General features: G+C 55.6%; 1 protein-coding gene across 1 annotated transcript; it reads left to right on the top strand.

The window, feature by feature from the left end:
- The first annotated feature begins 2,303 nt into the window (after window positions 1-2,303).
- OSR1 (odd-skipped related transcription factor 1) lies at window positions 2,304-13,741 on the top strand. The gene is given in 5 exon segments (XM_032653009.1): window positions 2,304-2,375; window positions 6,626-6,859; window positions 11,364-12,063; window positions 12,812-12,923; window positions 12,925-13,741. Coding segments are annotated over 3 exon segments (981 nt in total). The 5' UTR covers window positions 2,304-2,375; window positions 6,626-6,859; window positions 11,364-11,395; the 3' UTR covers window positions 13,126-13,741.
- The last annotated feature ends 599 nt before the right edge of the window (window positions 13,742-14,340 follow it).

The following is a 14,340-nucleotide window of genomic DNA, read 5'->3' as shown; positions in this document are numbered from 1 at the left end:
AATAAGGGAGCTATGGTGAGACTGGCATTTTAAGTGCCAGCTGAGACCAGGGAGGAAGGGCACCTGGCCCTTGATGGCGGCTGAAATAGGGAGTGTGGTTTCCTGCTCTGTGCAGGTGTTCAGCTGTACTATGACGTGGCTCAGGTCCACGAATACCACTCCTCCTCCCGAGCCGAACTTCATAGAAATCACAGAAACGAAGGTTCTTCTAGCAGAGGGGTTGGTCCTTTCCTAGCTTGCTGGTTACTCTGGATTTTCCCAAGGGGCAAATATTACGGAGCATCTTCAATTCCAATCTCTCAGCCCACCTCACACCTACCTCCTCAATGCCAGTGCTTGGGTCGCAGTCACACCTGCTGGATGGACACCACTCTTAGAGCTGCATCTGGATGCCTTCCAAGTTCCACGGGTGGTTGCTTCTCTCCCGGTTGGGCCACCACTTCGGGGACCCAGGACTTCTTCAGTGTGACAGTCTGAATGCAGGAAGACCCCAGTCATAAACACTAAAGAGGCAGAAGCCCCCATCCCCTTCTATCCAGTCAGTATCGTTATTCATGCATGCGGGAGGCACCCCAGGGCTTCACATCACATAGGGAGCACCGGTGGCCTTAGTAGTTCTTTGGAATGTCTAAGTCAGGTCCCTTCCCTTTTCCACTCCTCATTGCAAGCACAGAATAAGGAAGTGGGAAACCCTACCTCTTGCTGGAGCAGAGAGTGATGGGTGGCAGGAAGCAGAGCCCTCCTCCGACAGCCTGGAGCACGGGCAGGGAGCCTGTCTTTCCCTCGGCCCTAGCTTGTTTCCTCTGCACATGATCTCAAGCCTTTGCTGCAAAGGGTGCTGTAAGAGTCTTGGAATAATTGGTCTTGGAAAGCAATTTCAGCCTCTGTTTTCTTCCTTATTAGAAATTGTGCAATTGCAGCTCTAAACTTCCCAGGGTGCCTGCAACGAGTTTTATAAGGAAGTTGGATAGAGGCCTGTGAGAGCAGCACAGCCGAAGCCCCCAAGGATCTCCTACACCCTGTCTTCTTCTGTCTGCAAAAGACAGACCAAAGAGCATGTTAACAGGTATAGTTTTAGGACTTCTCCCTTCCGGTCTCTACCCTGAAAGCCGGAGCTTTGATAACAAGGAAGAGAGAGCATCAAAGACCCAGCTTTGCTGAACTTGTAAAACGGAAAGTAGAATGGTAGTCACCAGGGGCTGGGCGCTGGGGATTGGGGGAATTGTGGAGATGGTGAGGGCACAAACTTGCAACTCGTAGGTAAGTTCTGGATGCACAGCATAGTGATCATAGTCAGCAATACTGTATTATAAACTGCAGAGTTGCTAAGAAACTAGATGAGAATCGTTCTCACCACAAAAAAAGCGATTATAATCATGTGAAGTGACAGAGGCGTGAGCTAGCTAGCACTATGGTGGTGGTAATCATATTGCAATATATAAATGTATCAAACCAATGTCAATTACATCTCAATAAAATTTAAAACAACTTTTTTTTTTCTTTTTTAAGTTGCAGCTTTGATGCCAAGGAGTAGAGAGGGTCCAGCTAAAATATCCTGTAGGGAATTCCAGGAAGGGAAGGGAGCAGCAAAGGACCTGGAATCCAGTGGCCTGCCTGGGAGGAAGGTGAGGGTAGGAGGAGGCATGGCGTGTTTCAGGGAATCCGATTCGAAGAAGCAGGCTCTCCCTCTCCATTCCTTTGGTTCTTCAGAAAGCCCGACTGGGAATCGTGGGAGGGGCCCGGGTCCAGATGCTCCTCCAAGCTGGGGAGGGAGGGAGGAAGTGGACGCAAGAGCCAGAGCATCCTCATCTCCAAGGAGCTACCTAGGAGGTAGCGCTAACCCAGCTCGGAGAGTCCAGAAAACTTTCACAGTAGATCCTGGTTCATCGTTTTTCCCAGGACCAGAAACTAATGGTGGTAGAAAGTTGCCAAGGATTTCGGATTCTTAAAAACAAAACCAAACCAAAACTACACTCACAAATCTGGAGCAGGGAAAACAGAATCCGTGTTTGTTCTTTGGAAGGGCAGTGTGTAGTTTTACATGCGTAAAGGCGAATTTCGTGACTCAGAAAAAGAACATTTAAAGGAAAAAAAAACCCTCCCCGGAGACAACTGGATGTGAGACTTTTCGAGGAAGGGGCACCGGGAGATGTCACTTGCTCACCAGCAGGTGGCGCGTTTTCTTTAGGATTGCGTCCCCAAGTCTGTCGATAAAACATCGCAGCCAGACTTGCTCCGAGTTCCCTCGCCGGAAATCGCTATGCAGATAATAACCCTCCAGTGTCTGGAAATTAATTACCTCCAACGCTCATTCCTCCAGCGCCGACCGCCGCCTGTGTAGCCCGTCAACGACGTAGCGCCGCGGGTGTAGTAAGGTAATTCTGTCCGCAGGGCTTCCCCCTGACTATACGCGATTCAGTTAAAATAACTTTTTTTTTCATCATCCACAGTTTGATTAGACACTGCGTCGTTTCTAATACATTTATTTCCACCTTTGAATAAAAGGAAAATTCAGTAATCTTAGAACGTAGATCCGTCGAAAATAATTTTGACAACTCATAGTCGTACAAAAAGTAAAAACTCCCCACAATTTCTGCGCACATTTTGCATTTTATCTTCACAATTTAAGACGTGATTTTCGTTCCGTCTTACCGGCGCTAGTATGCCCAGAGTTTATGCAATTCCACATGATGTTCGTGCTTCATACATCTCATAAACTAAGGATAGACATATGCATGCATGAATTGTTTTATTTATTAAGGTGACAAATAGTTACAAGATACTTACGTGCTCATAAAGCACTTAGGAAACGGGAACTGCCTGGAAAAACAGTTCAGTTTCCCTTTCAGTTTTGATACTGTAACTTGCCTGTCGCTGTCACAATAAACACCGGCTCTTGGGTTCACCTGTGATCTATTCTCCTAAGACCCTGGCGTTGCTTGTACCTTATCAGAGCCTGTTATCTGCACAACGTGTGTGGATGTCGTGTTGCCTACCTCCCGTGCTTAAAAACTTTTCCCCAAAGCTGGATTTTGACCTGATTGATCGTAATGGTTCCAGAGGAACTATTGAGCCATTACAATCCATCATCTAAATGATTACAGAGGGATACCTAAATCTCCCGGTTATTTGAAAGCTCTGTACATGCTTAAAGGGGGGTCAAATGAGCAGACCCCCAATTGTCCACAAAGTAGTTACAGGAAAGCTTGCGTTGGAAGCAAAAGCTCACCTAGTACGAAGTAAATTTCATTTTCTAAAAAAATGAGGTCACTTTTGTGTGGTTAGGAAGTGAGGAGAGGTGGGGTTCATTTTTTATCCAAAACCCCCCCCAAGCAAAGTAAGCCACGTTCTAGTTAATTTTCTGGAAGCTGCTCAATTTTCACTCCGAAGGCAGGCTGGGGCACTGTTCCTTCCGAGTGAGCAGGGGTCCGGAGAGGGTCTGGGGATGGGGTGGGGAGACCAGCAGAGGCTGTCACCACCCCATCGTGCCCAGGAAACGCGGCGGAGGGCGGGCGGGGGCTCTCTGCGGGACTGGGCTCAGGGCGGTCCACGACCCGGCGCCACGGGCTGCCTTGGGTATCGCTTCCTGCTGGACCCCAGCGGCACTGGCGGGGAGTAACCCGGACCTGGAGGCCTGGTCGCTACTGTGGGACCATTTCCCCGAGACTGCTCCGTCCCAGACTCGGGCGCCCGCGGTTGCGCCGGGCGGGCGGTGGGTGGGCGAGCGAACCAGAAGGACCAGCGGCGGGGTTTGCGCGGGGTCTGGTCCCCCGCTGGTGCCCGCGGGTTCTAAGCGAGCAAAGCTTGCAGACACGGGGGCGGAGTGTGCGGGACGCCCAGGAATGGCATGGGTGTCCAGACAGGAGTTTCTCCACCTTCACTGAGCTCTGGGGCCATAGGGTGGTTGGGTACCCTATAGTGAGCCCGTTGACCATGTTTGAGCCATGATGTCCTTGCAAGTTTTAAACGAATTTGCCTTCGCTGTAAAGTAACTTGGTTGCCCTTACGTGTCCTGAGTCCTGCTCTGCTCAGTCTATCCAAGCTGCAGTCCAGGCGCAGCGTGGCGACCTAGCCCTAGCTTAGTGGGATCAATTTCTCTTAAATGGGGCGGGGGGAGCCCCCTTTGTTCCCGTTGCATAGAGAAGCCGAGGGGTTCTTAGCTTCCAGGGTTTCTTCCTGCGGTGGGTCCAGAGGGAACTAGGATCTGGTTGGTCTCCACTGGAGACTGAGGCCAGGGTTTGGGGGTCATCCCCTTGGGTGCTCAGATTGAGTTGGAGGACTCGATGGCAGCTAGCAAATCTTGAATTTCATTATTCCAGCTTTCTGGGGGTGTTCATTGGCCAAGACCTAGAAAGAATGGCGTTGAAGCCAGGTGTCTGAAACGGATCTGAGGCTGGGCAGTGCCAGTGTCCTGCACCTCTCTCGCGCCTTGTCCTGTCCTAGGAAGCAGCTGGAGAGGCAAAGCCTGAGATGCTGGGCAGCCCCATCTTGCCCCACACCAGCTAAGTTACAGGATTTGACCTGAGTGGGGTCGGTTTTCCAGATAACCTGGCAAAAGCAGCATTAAACAACTGGGTTGCATGGCCCTTTCTTTAGGATCCCTAAAAACTTTCTCCAAGAGCTCTTTAGGGATCCTACTACCTGGAGATTTTCTAGAAGTCTTTGAAGCAGGTTGGCCAGGGGCCCTGATTCAGGAGAAAAAGGCAAGTGAAAGATGGAGGAAGCACAGTTGCACTGGGTGGCGTTCTGAGCAAGAGATGTACACCCCAGGAGGCTCCATCCTACCTGAATGTCCTCTTCCCAGGGGCCATTTCCTAAGTGGCCTGGACAGCCAGATGGCCCACTGTGGAGGCCTCTATGGATTCTTTCACTGCTGGTAATAAAAGGTGCCAAGCTTGGTCTCCTAGGAGAGCCTGAGCCTTGCGCACACAGATTCCCTGGCCCAAGGTGGAAGCCGGTGCAGTCCAGGAATGCCCTGCTGGACTCGCCCGCCCAGCCTTCCTTGCTCTTGGCACTTGCTGCCTTGGAATCTCAGGGGACGGAGTGACCTCAGCTCCTTCTGCTCCCAAGGGGCCTCCCAGGGGGCCCCCCAAGGGCCAGAATGTCGCTCCATGCTGGAAGTTGCTAGGATTCCAGCTGCACAGACAAACTTACATGGGTCCCTTACTCTAGCACTAACCTGCAGGGGGTGAATGCAGTCCCTTGGGGCGAAGACTGCATCCCTTTTTCCTCCTCCCTGCCCAAGACAAAGTTACCTGGGGGCTGGAGGCCAGGTTCTGTTCTAAAGGCCTGGGGGTAAGACCAGGGTGTCCTCCAATTATTCCTTTTTGGGGGGCATTTCCACTACCTTTTTCCTAGGTCAGGGAACCAAGAGTCTTAAAAAAAAAAAAAAAGTCAGCTCAGACTTGCAGACTGAATCTGGACAGAGTGGCAGCTTCTTCCAGAGACACAATACCAATATGCTAGAGACCCACTGAGGCCAGGATCCAGTCTCCAGACCTCAGAGGGGTCATTCAGCAGCAGTCTTGGGGCAACCTCCAGGAGTGTAGTGGTGTGAATCTGGACTCACCCAAGCCCCAGAAACCAGCCCCTCCTCCGGACCCAGGGCTGGCTGTTCCAGAGACACGGCGGGGAGGGATCTGGGCTGGGGTCAGCTGGAGGTCAGCTCTTAGAGCCAGGCGGTGAAGAAGGTACAAGTACTCTCCTTTTTAAAGCATAAGCAGTGAAGACAGAATTTCTTGCAGCCAGAACCCTGACCCTCACTTAGATCACAAACTCCACCTGAGCCAATCCCTTGGACTCAAAGGTCCTGGAGCTGAAGAACTTCTCAGCTTGAATCGCATGCCTGTGCGGCTCATCCTCCAAGCTCTCATCCATCCTCCTAAAATAAATGAATACATGATTAGAGGGTGTGAATCCCAGAAGGTTTGGGGTCCTAGGGAAATAACTTTCTTGACTCCTTGCCCCATCCTCCGCCTCTAATCTTTCTAGCGAACTCCGTAACACAGGGTTTGGGGTCACCCGTAGGCATCGGGGTCTGGGTTACCGCTCTGGCGCTGAGCACTCTCGGGTGTCCAGGAGATGCTCCACGCCAGAAGGGATTCTGGGAGAAGAGGCTAGTCAGCAGGGGCCAAGGTGCGCTGGAGCCCAAACAAAGGCGCCAGGATCCCGACGCACCGCCCCCGCCTACCCCGACCTTGCACAGGCTGTGTCCTAGGCTCCGAGGCAGGGGACTGCGAAATGCGCGGTTTCAGCCCGGTTTCATCAGCTAGAGGTTGTTTTTCCTCTAGCGCGCCTGGGGGGACCTCGTGGGCCTAACAACGCAGAAAGGGTCGCACAGGACTGAAGAACAGGGGACGCAGCTCCCGGGAGGCCGGGGCCAAGCGAGCGCCTCTGCCACAGTCGGCTGCCCGGGTCAGCAAAACTTTCTCTCTCAGTGCGCATGCGCAGGGCAGGATGGTTAGGGGGGCAGGGGAGGGAGGGGAGGAATCCTGAGGCAAGGGGAGGGGGGAGGGGGAGAGGGGAGGAGGAGGAGGGAGGGAGGGAGGAGGGAGGGTGGTGGATTAAAATAAGTAGGCGGCTCGGTGCTAAGGGGTGAGTGAGTCGGAGCTCGGTCTCTCCCCAGTACGTTCTCAGCCGCACCGGGTTCAGACCCAACGTAGGAGCCCCGAGAGAAGTTCGCCATCCCTGGGCGGACAGGACTCCGGGGCCGCTGAGCGCTCCCGCGTGTCGGGCGCTCGGAGTCCCCGCAGCCGGAGAGGGGCCAGGACGCTGTGGAATCTAGCGCCTCTGGCTTCCCGGGTCCCCCGCAGCGGGAGCCCCAGAGACGCGCGCAGCGCCGGGACCGCAGCGGAATAAGGTAACTGCAGCCCTGGGCGCCCGGGCTCGGCGAGGGGAATGCCGACAGGACTCCCGGGTCCCCTGTCACCGATCGGCGGGTGTCTCCTCTCTCTCTATGTCCCAGAAAGAAGCTCCTCTCGCCAAGCGAAGGCTGCAGGACCATTGTGAAAGCGAGAGCAGCTGCAGTCCTGGGCGGTTGTGGGTGCTGGCTCAGGGGCTTCGCGTGAGGGGTCCTCGGCCTCTGACCCCGGGGGAATGAGGGGGCGGGTCCCCACTACTGCCCCCAGCGCGGCCGGGCTTCGCGGAATCCCAGGCGAGGTGCTCGCGGACTTCGGAAGTCAGCCTGTGGCCCCCCCCCCCCCAAGAAACCGAAGCAACTAAAGCGGGCACAGACTCTCCCGAGACGCGCGCCGAGCCCAACCTGACCTACCTTAGCTGACGAAGAAGGAAGAGGGAGCGGATGGATGGCTACAGCCGCAGGCGCCCGCGCCAGGGACAGGTGCATGCCCCCGCCGGGTCGCGCTTTCGTGAGCGTTTGTCTTTCGCCGAGTTGCGCTCAGGTACGAGGCCGGCCCGACCCGGGAGCGCAGGGCCGCGTGCCTGACGCCGCTTCGCACTTGCGCTCTGCTTTCGGGGTGTTCTCTATCCGATTATTGCTCTGTGTGGTCAAGGCCTGGAGCGTAACCCGCGACTGTCCCGGTGCAGGGGAGCACGCAGGGGGCGCGAACACTACTTCCCAATCAGAGACCCGCACGCCGCAGTAGCGGAAACACTGTGGAGCCGCGGGTGTCCTCAGTTTCGGGCTTGGAAGGGAAGGATTCGTTTGCTCCCGTGCCTGTCTCCCTTCAGGAGAGAAGGTGGGAGCCGGAGAAGAGAGGGAAAGATGTGACGGACTGCCTGCTGAACTAATTTCTCCCCCAAAATTTCTCTGATAAGAGGAATGAAAACCCACATCCAGTCGTTTTTCAGCATCTCGGCCAGTAGCGGGGTAGGCTCTTGGAGTATAGTGTAGCTGCTGAGGGTTTCTTTGTTGCCACAATTTGGTAAATTTCACCCGGGTTAAGAGCTGCGCGCTGGCTCTTGGGAACAGAAACCACGTGCAAGGCTAGTTAATCTCTCAGGTTCATGGCCTCCTAGAGAAGAGAGGGGCTGGCAAGGACGCGGGGGGCGGGGGGAACGGATAGAGGGCGACCAGTGGGTAGATGTTCTATCCGAGGTTCCAAGAAGTAATTGCGATTTCAATAGGACTGGGGAGCAGATCGCTGAGGACGCAGCAGGCGTTTAAATGCAGGGGTGATGGCCGCGTAGCTGAAGGGTTCGTTCGATCTTGTTCGTTGCGAGAATTAAACAGAAGTGTCCCGTGCTGGTCAGTCCTTTCGCCAGGGGTCCGGACGCCGGTCACCACACGTGATGGGGATTCTGTGTCAAGGATGATTTTCTGGGGCTGATGCTAGACTCCTCCAGGCGCAAGCTCATGGAGCTCGCTCTGTCCTCATTAATGCAAGCAGTTAACTCGCTCACGCTCAATTAGCCCCGAATAAACTACTTTAATAGACTCTGCACACTTCATTAATGCCCAGCATAGGGTTGGCTGCAGACCCGGGACTGGCGTTCTACCGCACGAGGGAAACAGTGTCTGCACAGCGCGGGGATCCGGGCTGGGAAGCGCGAATGGCGTTTGATGCGCGTGGTCAGCACCCTTACCCGCACCTCCAAGGTCCCGAGGTCCTAGCTCCTTGCCGAGTGGATGCCTGGCCTGGGGCCTGGGGAGAGGTGTTTTCTCTCGCTCTTAAAGATCTAAAGCCTTCACGCTGGGGTTCCGGTGTCAGGGCAACGGGAGCCAGCGGGGCCGGGCGTTTGCTCATCCTCTCTGGCGGGACAGGCGAGTGTGAGACTGTGTTTTTCTCTTAGCTGACTGCCTGAAACCGAATAGTGAATTCGGCCCATTCTTGGGACTACTAGTGTAGAGAGCCACGTTTCGAACGAATTTCGTCCCCGGGAAAAGCGTTGACGAGGGCCTGGGGAACCCTCTGCCCTCGGAATGTGGCAGAAAATAAACTGACTGCGCCCCTGAGAAAAAGAAATTGAGTGTCGGGGGAAGCGAGACTGGGCAGATAGCCCGTTAAGGTTGGCTCCCAAGAGCAGTGTCGGCTGCAGGCGCCCGCTCCCCTTACCGAGCCCAAGGGCTCTGCTCCTGGGGGTGGGCGAGGAGAGGCCAGGTTAGTACACGAGGGATTGGTGGGATCCCCGACCCTGCACGGAGCCGGTCCGGGCTCGGGTGCAGCCCAGAGCTCTGTCGCCATCGCCGGGGGTAGGCCGAGCACTAGGGGAGCAAGTGGAGGCCCGGGCGGCGCCCTGCGGGCCCCGGGGAGCCAGAGATAAGGATCTGATTTCCAGCGCAGGGAGGGGAAGGAGAGGTGACAGCAAATCAAAGAGCGCTCACCTCGCCTAACTCTGGGCAGACCTTTGAAGTCGGCGAGTCGTCTCCTTTCTCCCCCCTCCCCCTTCCCAACCCAAACAGGCTCCAGCTTTCTCTCTGGCCCAATTCGTATTTTGCTTCGCCGTGTCTCAACGCCGTAGGAGGGTCTCGGGTTGTCCCTGGCGCGACCCGTGATCGACGCAATGGAGAACACTGCTGCGGAGGCCAGGGCTCCGCCGCCGGGGTCCTCGCTCCGCACTCCCACCCGGATTTGTGCCTCCCTGAGCCCCAGGCCCAATTAATTGCTGCGGTCCGACTTGGTTTTCATTCGATTTAACCTGCGCGAGGACATCTCTGCTGGCTCTCGGTGTTTTGCTCCCTCCACCCCCAGCAGAGCCTCTTTCCTTAGGGCCCACCACACCGAGAGTGACCTTCCCCAGCTTCGAGGGGGAAGGGCTTCTAGGTCAATATTGTCCTCAGTTCTCCTGGGAACAGCACGGCACTGCCCTCACATTAAAAGCTTCCCTGTAGTGAAAGGCAGCCTGAGCCTGAGGGGCCTGGGCTGAGGGTAAGCTAGGCTTCAGAAGCTGTCTGGGTGGTTGTCAGTGTGTGCTGTGAAGGAGGGAACAGAGCAGGGGCCTGGGAAGACCAGGGATGCGGACCTGCTGCAGGTTGGAAGAAAGATCTGAGGAAGAGGAGAGGGGAAATAAGGAGTAAAGGGAGAAGGGGGAGGCAGGGGATTGAGACAGGCAAGGAGAAGCGAGTCCCAAGCACCCTGCTCCCCAGTGACTTCTTGAGATGGAGTTCGGCACTTGAGCCTCCCAGGGTCTTCTGTGTAATTCCACCTTTTTTTCTCCCTGTTTTTGCCTCCACTGGACAGACCCGAGTTAGGAGTGTCTGGGAGGCACAGACATAAAAGGTCTGTCTGCTGAGTCTAGACCTGTCCACGGAGGCTAGGGACCCTGACCAAGAGTCAAGAAGGCCAGGAGACTGCTTGTCACAGCAGCATGACTCCCCTTTGGCTTTGCTCAAGCTCCCTGGCCTTGCATTTGGAGGGTGCGTAGGCCACAGCAGCTGAGGCCCAGCCTCAATGCTCTTACTCATAGGCAAACCCATCTGCTGGGGAGGGGGTGCTCACCACACGCAAACATCCCGAGAGCCCCAAGACCCTGCCCCCCTTTCCTATGGGGTAGGGAGGGCACTGAAGCCCCCTTGTACATGACGGCAGATGTTGGACTGAGTAAATAAATGTGGCTGTTAGCGTCCTCGCTGAAACAAAGGTGATCCCCAAGGGCTGCGGAAGGGAGTCAGTCCGCAAGGAGCTGCAGAGAGGGTGGTGTCAAAAGGGCTCGTTAATAGTGGTACAGAAAAGCAACTTTGAGGTCAACGTTGAGAGTTGTAAGGAGAAACATGACATGGCTTCTAGAAGCCAAATTGATGGTCAGCTAGTAGAGCTTAATGTACAGGAGCTGGGAGATGTGCAGATTCGTGGGCGTGGGTACGTGTGCTGTCTGTGGAGCTCTGTAGGTGCGGTGTGATCCCGTGTGCGCGAGCGCTCCTCCCTGCATTTTGTTTAGTGGCACAGTACTGCTTGTCGCAGTTTATCTTTGCACCTTGTTGTCAACTCTGCTTCAGAATGTGTGAGTCTGTGTTTAGCTGTCAGCGTGCATTTCTGTATTTGTTTATCTGCACGTGAATGTGTAAGTGTGCTTCCAAGTTTCTGTTATCTTTACAGGAGAGTGTAAGTCTCTGTTGACTCAGGCTTGCCTGGATGTAAGTCTTTACAGGACAGTTGCCCTGTGCTTATGCCTTTCTCAGTGTCATGGACACTGTGGACTCATTTTAAGTTGGTCGCATTGCATAGGATTTAGTTTGGTTTCTGTATCAAGTTGTGTGTCTCTGCTGGAGGCCATTGGGAAGGAGTCCTGCAATTTTGAGGGTTCCTGTCTTCTCGGTGAGGGCAGTGAGCTCCATGGGTGGGGTCTTAGGTTCCCAGCTCTGGCTCTGGGGGACAGAGAAGGTGTGGCTGGGCTGGAACTCAGAAGGAGGGCACTTACCTTGAACTTGTCTGTTCCTCTCCCCTCCCCTCTTCTTTTCCTTGCAGATCGAGTTTGAGAACATACTGCAACTACGGCCATGGGCAGCAAAACCTTGCCAGCACCGGTGCCCATCCACCCATCTCTGCAGCTCACCAACTACTCCTTTCTTCAGGCAGTGAATGGCCTGCCCACAGTGCCCTCGGACCACCTGCCCAATCTGTATGGTTTCAGTGCGCTGCATGCCGTGCACCTGCACCAGTGGACGCTGGGCTACCCCGCGATGCATTTGCCGCGGTCCTCTTTCTCTAAAGTGCCCGGCGCCGTGTCCAGCCTGGTGGACGCGCGCTTCCAGCTGCCCGCCTTCCCCTGGTTCCCTCACGTCATCCAGCCCAAGCCTGAGATCACCGCTGGAGGCAGCGGCCCCGCGGCGCTCAAGACCAAGCCGCGCTTTGATTTTGCCAACCTGGCCTTGGCGGCCACGCAAGAAGATCCGTCCAAGCTTGGCCGGGGAGAGGGTCCCGGGTCCCCCGCCGGTGGGCTGGGCGCCCTCCTGGATGTGACCAAGCTGTCCCCAGAAAAGAAGCCCACGAGGGGACGCCTGCCTTCCAAAACCAAGAAGGAGTTCGTCTGCAAATTCTGTGGCCGCCACTTCACTAAGTCCTACAACCTCCTCATCCATGAGCGGACGCACACGGACGAGCGGCCCTACACCTGCGACATCTGCCACAAAGCCTTCCGGAGGCAAGACCACCTACGAGACCACAGGTGCGTTACTGCGGGTGGCCCAGAAGAGAGCTGCTGTCTGCTTCTGTCCCACCAGCCTCCTCCCTAATGCCGAGTTTCACGAGACCCACCCTCTACCAAGTCCAAGCCTCCTAAGTTTCTGGGATTCCCCCAAATCGGGAAGGAAACCAACAAAGCTCAGGGATGGGTTCCTGGAGCATGGGTGGAGAGAACAGGCAAGGAATAGGACCCAAGCTCCAGACAGGCACGCACAGCTTCCTCCGTCTGCAGCGCTGTGCAGTAGAAGTTTCTGCGATGATGAAAAGTGATACGTGGCACACATGACGATCAAGCGCTTGAAATGGGCAACTTAGTGTAGCTGAGAAACTAACTTCTCAGCTTTGCCTAATTTGAATTTTAATAACCACATGTGGCTGGTGATTACTGTTTGGGACAGCACAGCTCCAGCAAATTGTCCCACCCAGGGCCCTTCACTCACCTTCGGTGTTGACGCAGGCCTTATAAGGAGGCCATGCTGGCCCCTGGTTAGGAAGGCAGGGGCCGGACTAGCTGGATCTGTGCACGGCTCAGACGGAGGTGTCTCCTTCACCTCCCTACTCCATCCCCAAACTCGGCACTGCCCTGCTCCACACTAGGTACTCCCAAACCTCTTTTCTTCTGAGGGCACGCTCCTCATTGCAGTGGGAGGGGATCTTGGATAACTATTTATAATATTTATAACATTGTGTCATTTTGCAAGGATTAATTCTAGGTCTGTTTTTGCCCTCAGATATATTCACTCCAAAGAGAAGCCTTTCAAGTGTCAAGAGTGCGGGAAAGGATTCTGCCAGTCCAGGACTCTCGCTGTCCACAAGACGCTACACTCACAGGTGAAGGAGCTCAAAACCTCCAAGATCAAATGCTAAACAGAGCCTCCGGGGCACCCGGACCCTGGGTCACGCCGCCCCCTCTTCCAGAGGGACCAGAAGCCGAAGGCGACTCTGGCGGGCAGCGGGAGGGCCTCCCGGGACCTTCCCCCATCCCAAACGCGTCCCCCGGGGCCCGGGCGCACGCGGAACTCCAGAGCCCCGCCCCGGGCCGTGACCCCGGCCGCCCGGGCGGCTCCCCCAGGACGCGGCTAAACTCTTGGCCAAAAGGAGGTACTCACGTGGCGGAAGGGAAACTGCATTAAAAAAAAAAAGAACGAAAGCTTCGCGGAGCCGCAGCGGCGCCTCTCCCAGAAGTATTACTTTTTCTATTGTTATTTTATACGTTTTCTTTATTCTTTATTATTTTTTTTCTTTGAACATATAAGCTTGTAACTCTGACTGCGGAGAGAGAGGGGAGAGGAAAAGAAGTTCTGTGCTCTCTCGCAGCCTCCAACCCCTCCTCCCGCCTCCAACCCCACCCCTGGGAGCCTGCAAAAGTGTAATCCCTGTATCTGCTTCAGCCGCCGGGCCCCAGGATCGCGGGGCCGGGGAGCGCCCCTCCCAGCTCCTGCCGCGCAGCGGGCCGTGGGCTCCCGGACTCCGACGGCGGGGCGAGGGCCTCGGGCCGTGGGGCTGGAGGGGGCCCGGCCTCCGGCTCCCCGGCTCCGCTGCCCCATCACCGCGAGCGGGCAGAAGGCTAGGAGCAGGACGATGTATTGCGATTGGCACTTTATGCTGACCATCGGTAACGGACATTTATCACTGGAGTTTTTAAAAATATTAAATAAACGGTTATTTTACAGGCATTGCAGGATGGGTAATTTCCCTCCCCAAAGTAGGAAACTGGGCGGCTCCTTTCTTTGAGAGGAGCGGGGTTTCGCTGCCCAAGCCGACCTGTCCCACTTCAGCAACTTTCCCCTAATTAGCGTCAGCGGTTTGGGATGGGTGGAGCAGCGCTCCTCTCTCCCGGTGCTGGGCAACCGCGGACCCCGCCCGTATTTATTTTCTTACTTTTCTCCTCCACTTTGGCCTTAGGGTCTCAGTATCCCCAGTCCTCATCTCCGGAGGGCTCCGAGTTTACAAAGAAGCCGAGCCTGCGGCCAATACATCGGCCGTGAGAAATCCCAACATCTCCGGGTGTCGGGGTCGCTTAGGGTCCACCAAGGGAAGAGAACGTCACCCACATCCCCAACGAAAAGCCTCCCTCCTGGTCTCTTGCTGCTGCACTGGGGAGGGAAGGAAGCGCCCTCACGGACTGCCTTACGCCAGTAACCGTCCCCCGAGCCCCCATACGCGGCTACAAATACATAATCACCGCTGCCTCCCCAAAGCCCCCAAGCTACATCCCTCCCTCTGTTAGGAGCCCCCTGACACAATTCTCTGGCTGGGG

Source organism: Phocoena sinus, chromosome 13 (assembly GCF_008692025.1).
Source record: "Phocoena sinus isolate mPhoSin1 chromosome 13, mPhoSin1.pri, whole genome shotgun sequence".
In the NCBI taxonomy this organism is placed as follows: Eukaryota; Metazoa; Chordata; class Mammalia; order Artiodactyla; family Phocoenidae; genus Phocoena; species Phocoena sinus.
This window is presented reverse-complemented; position numbering and strand designations above follow the sequence as displayed.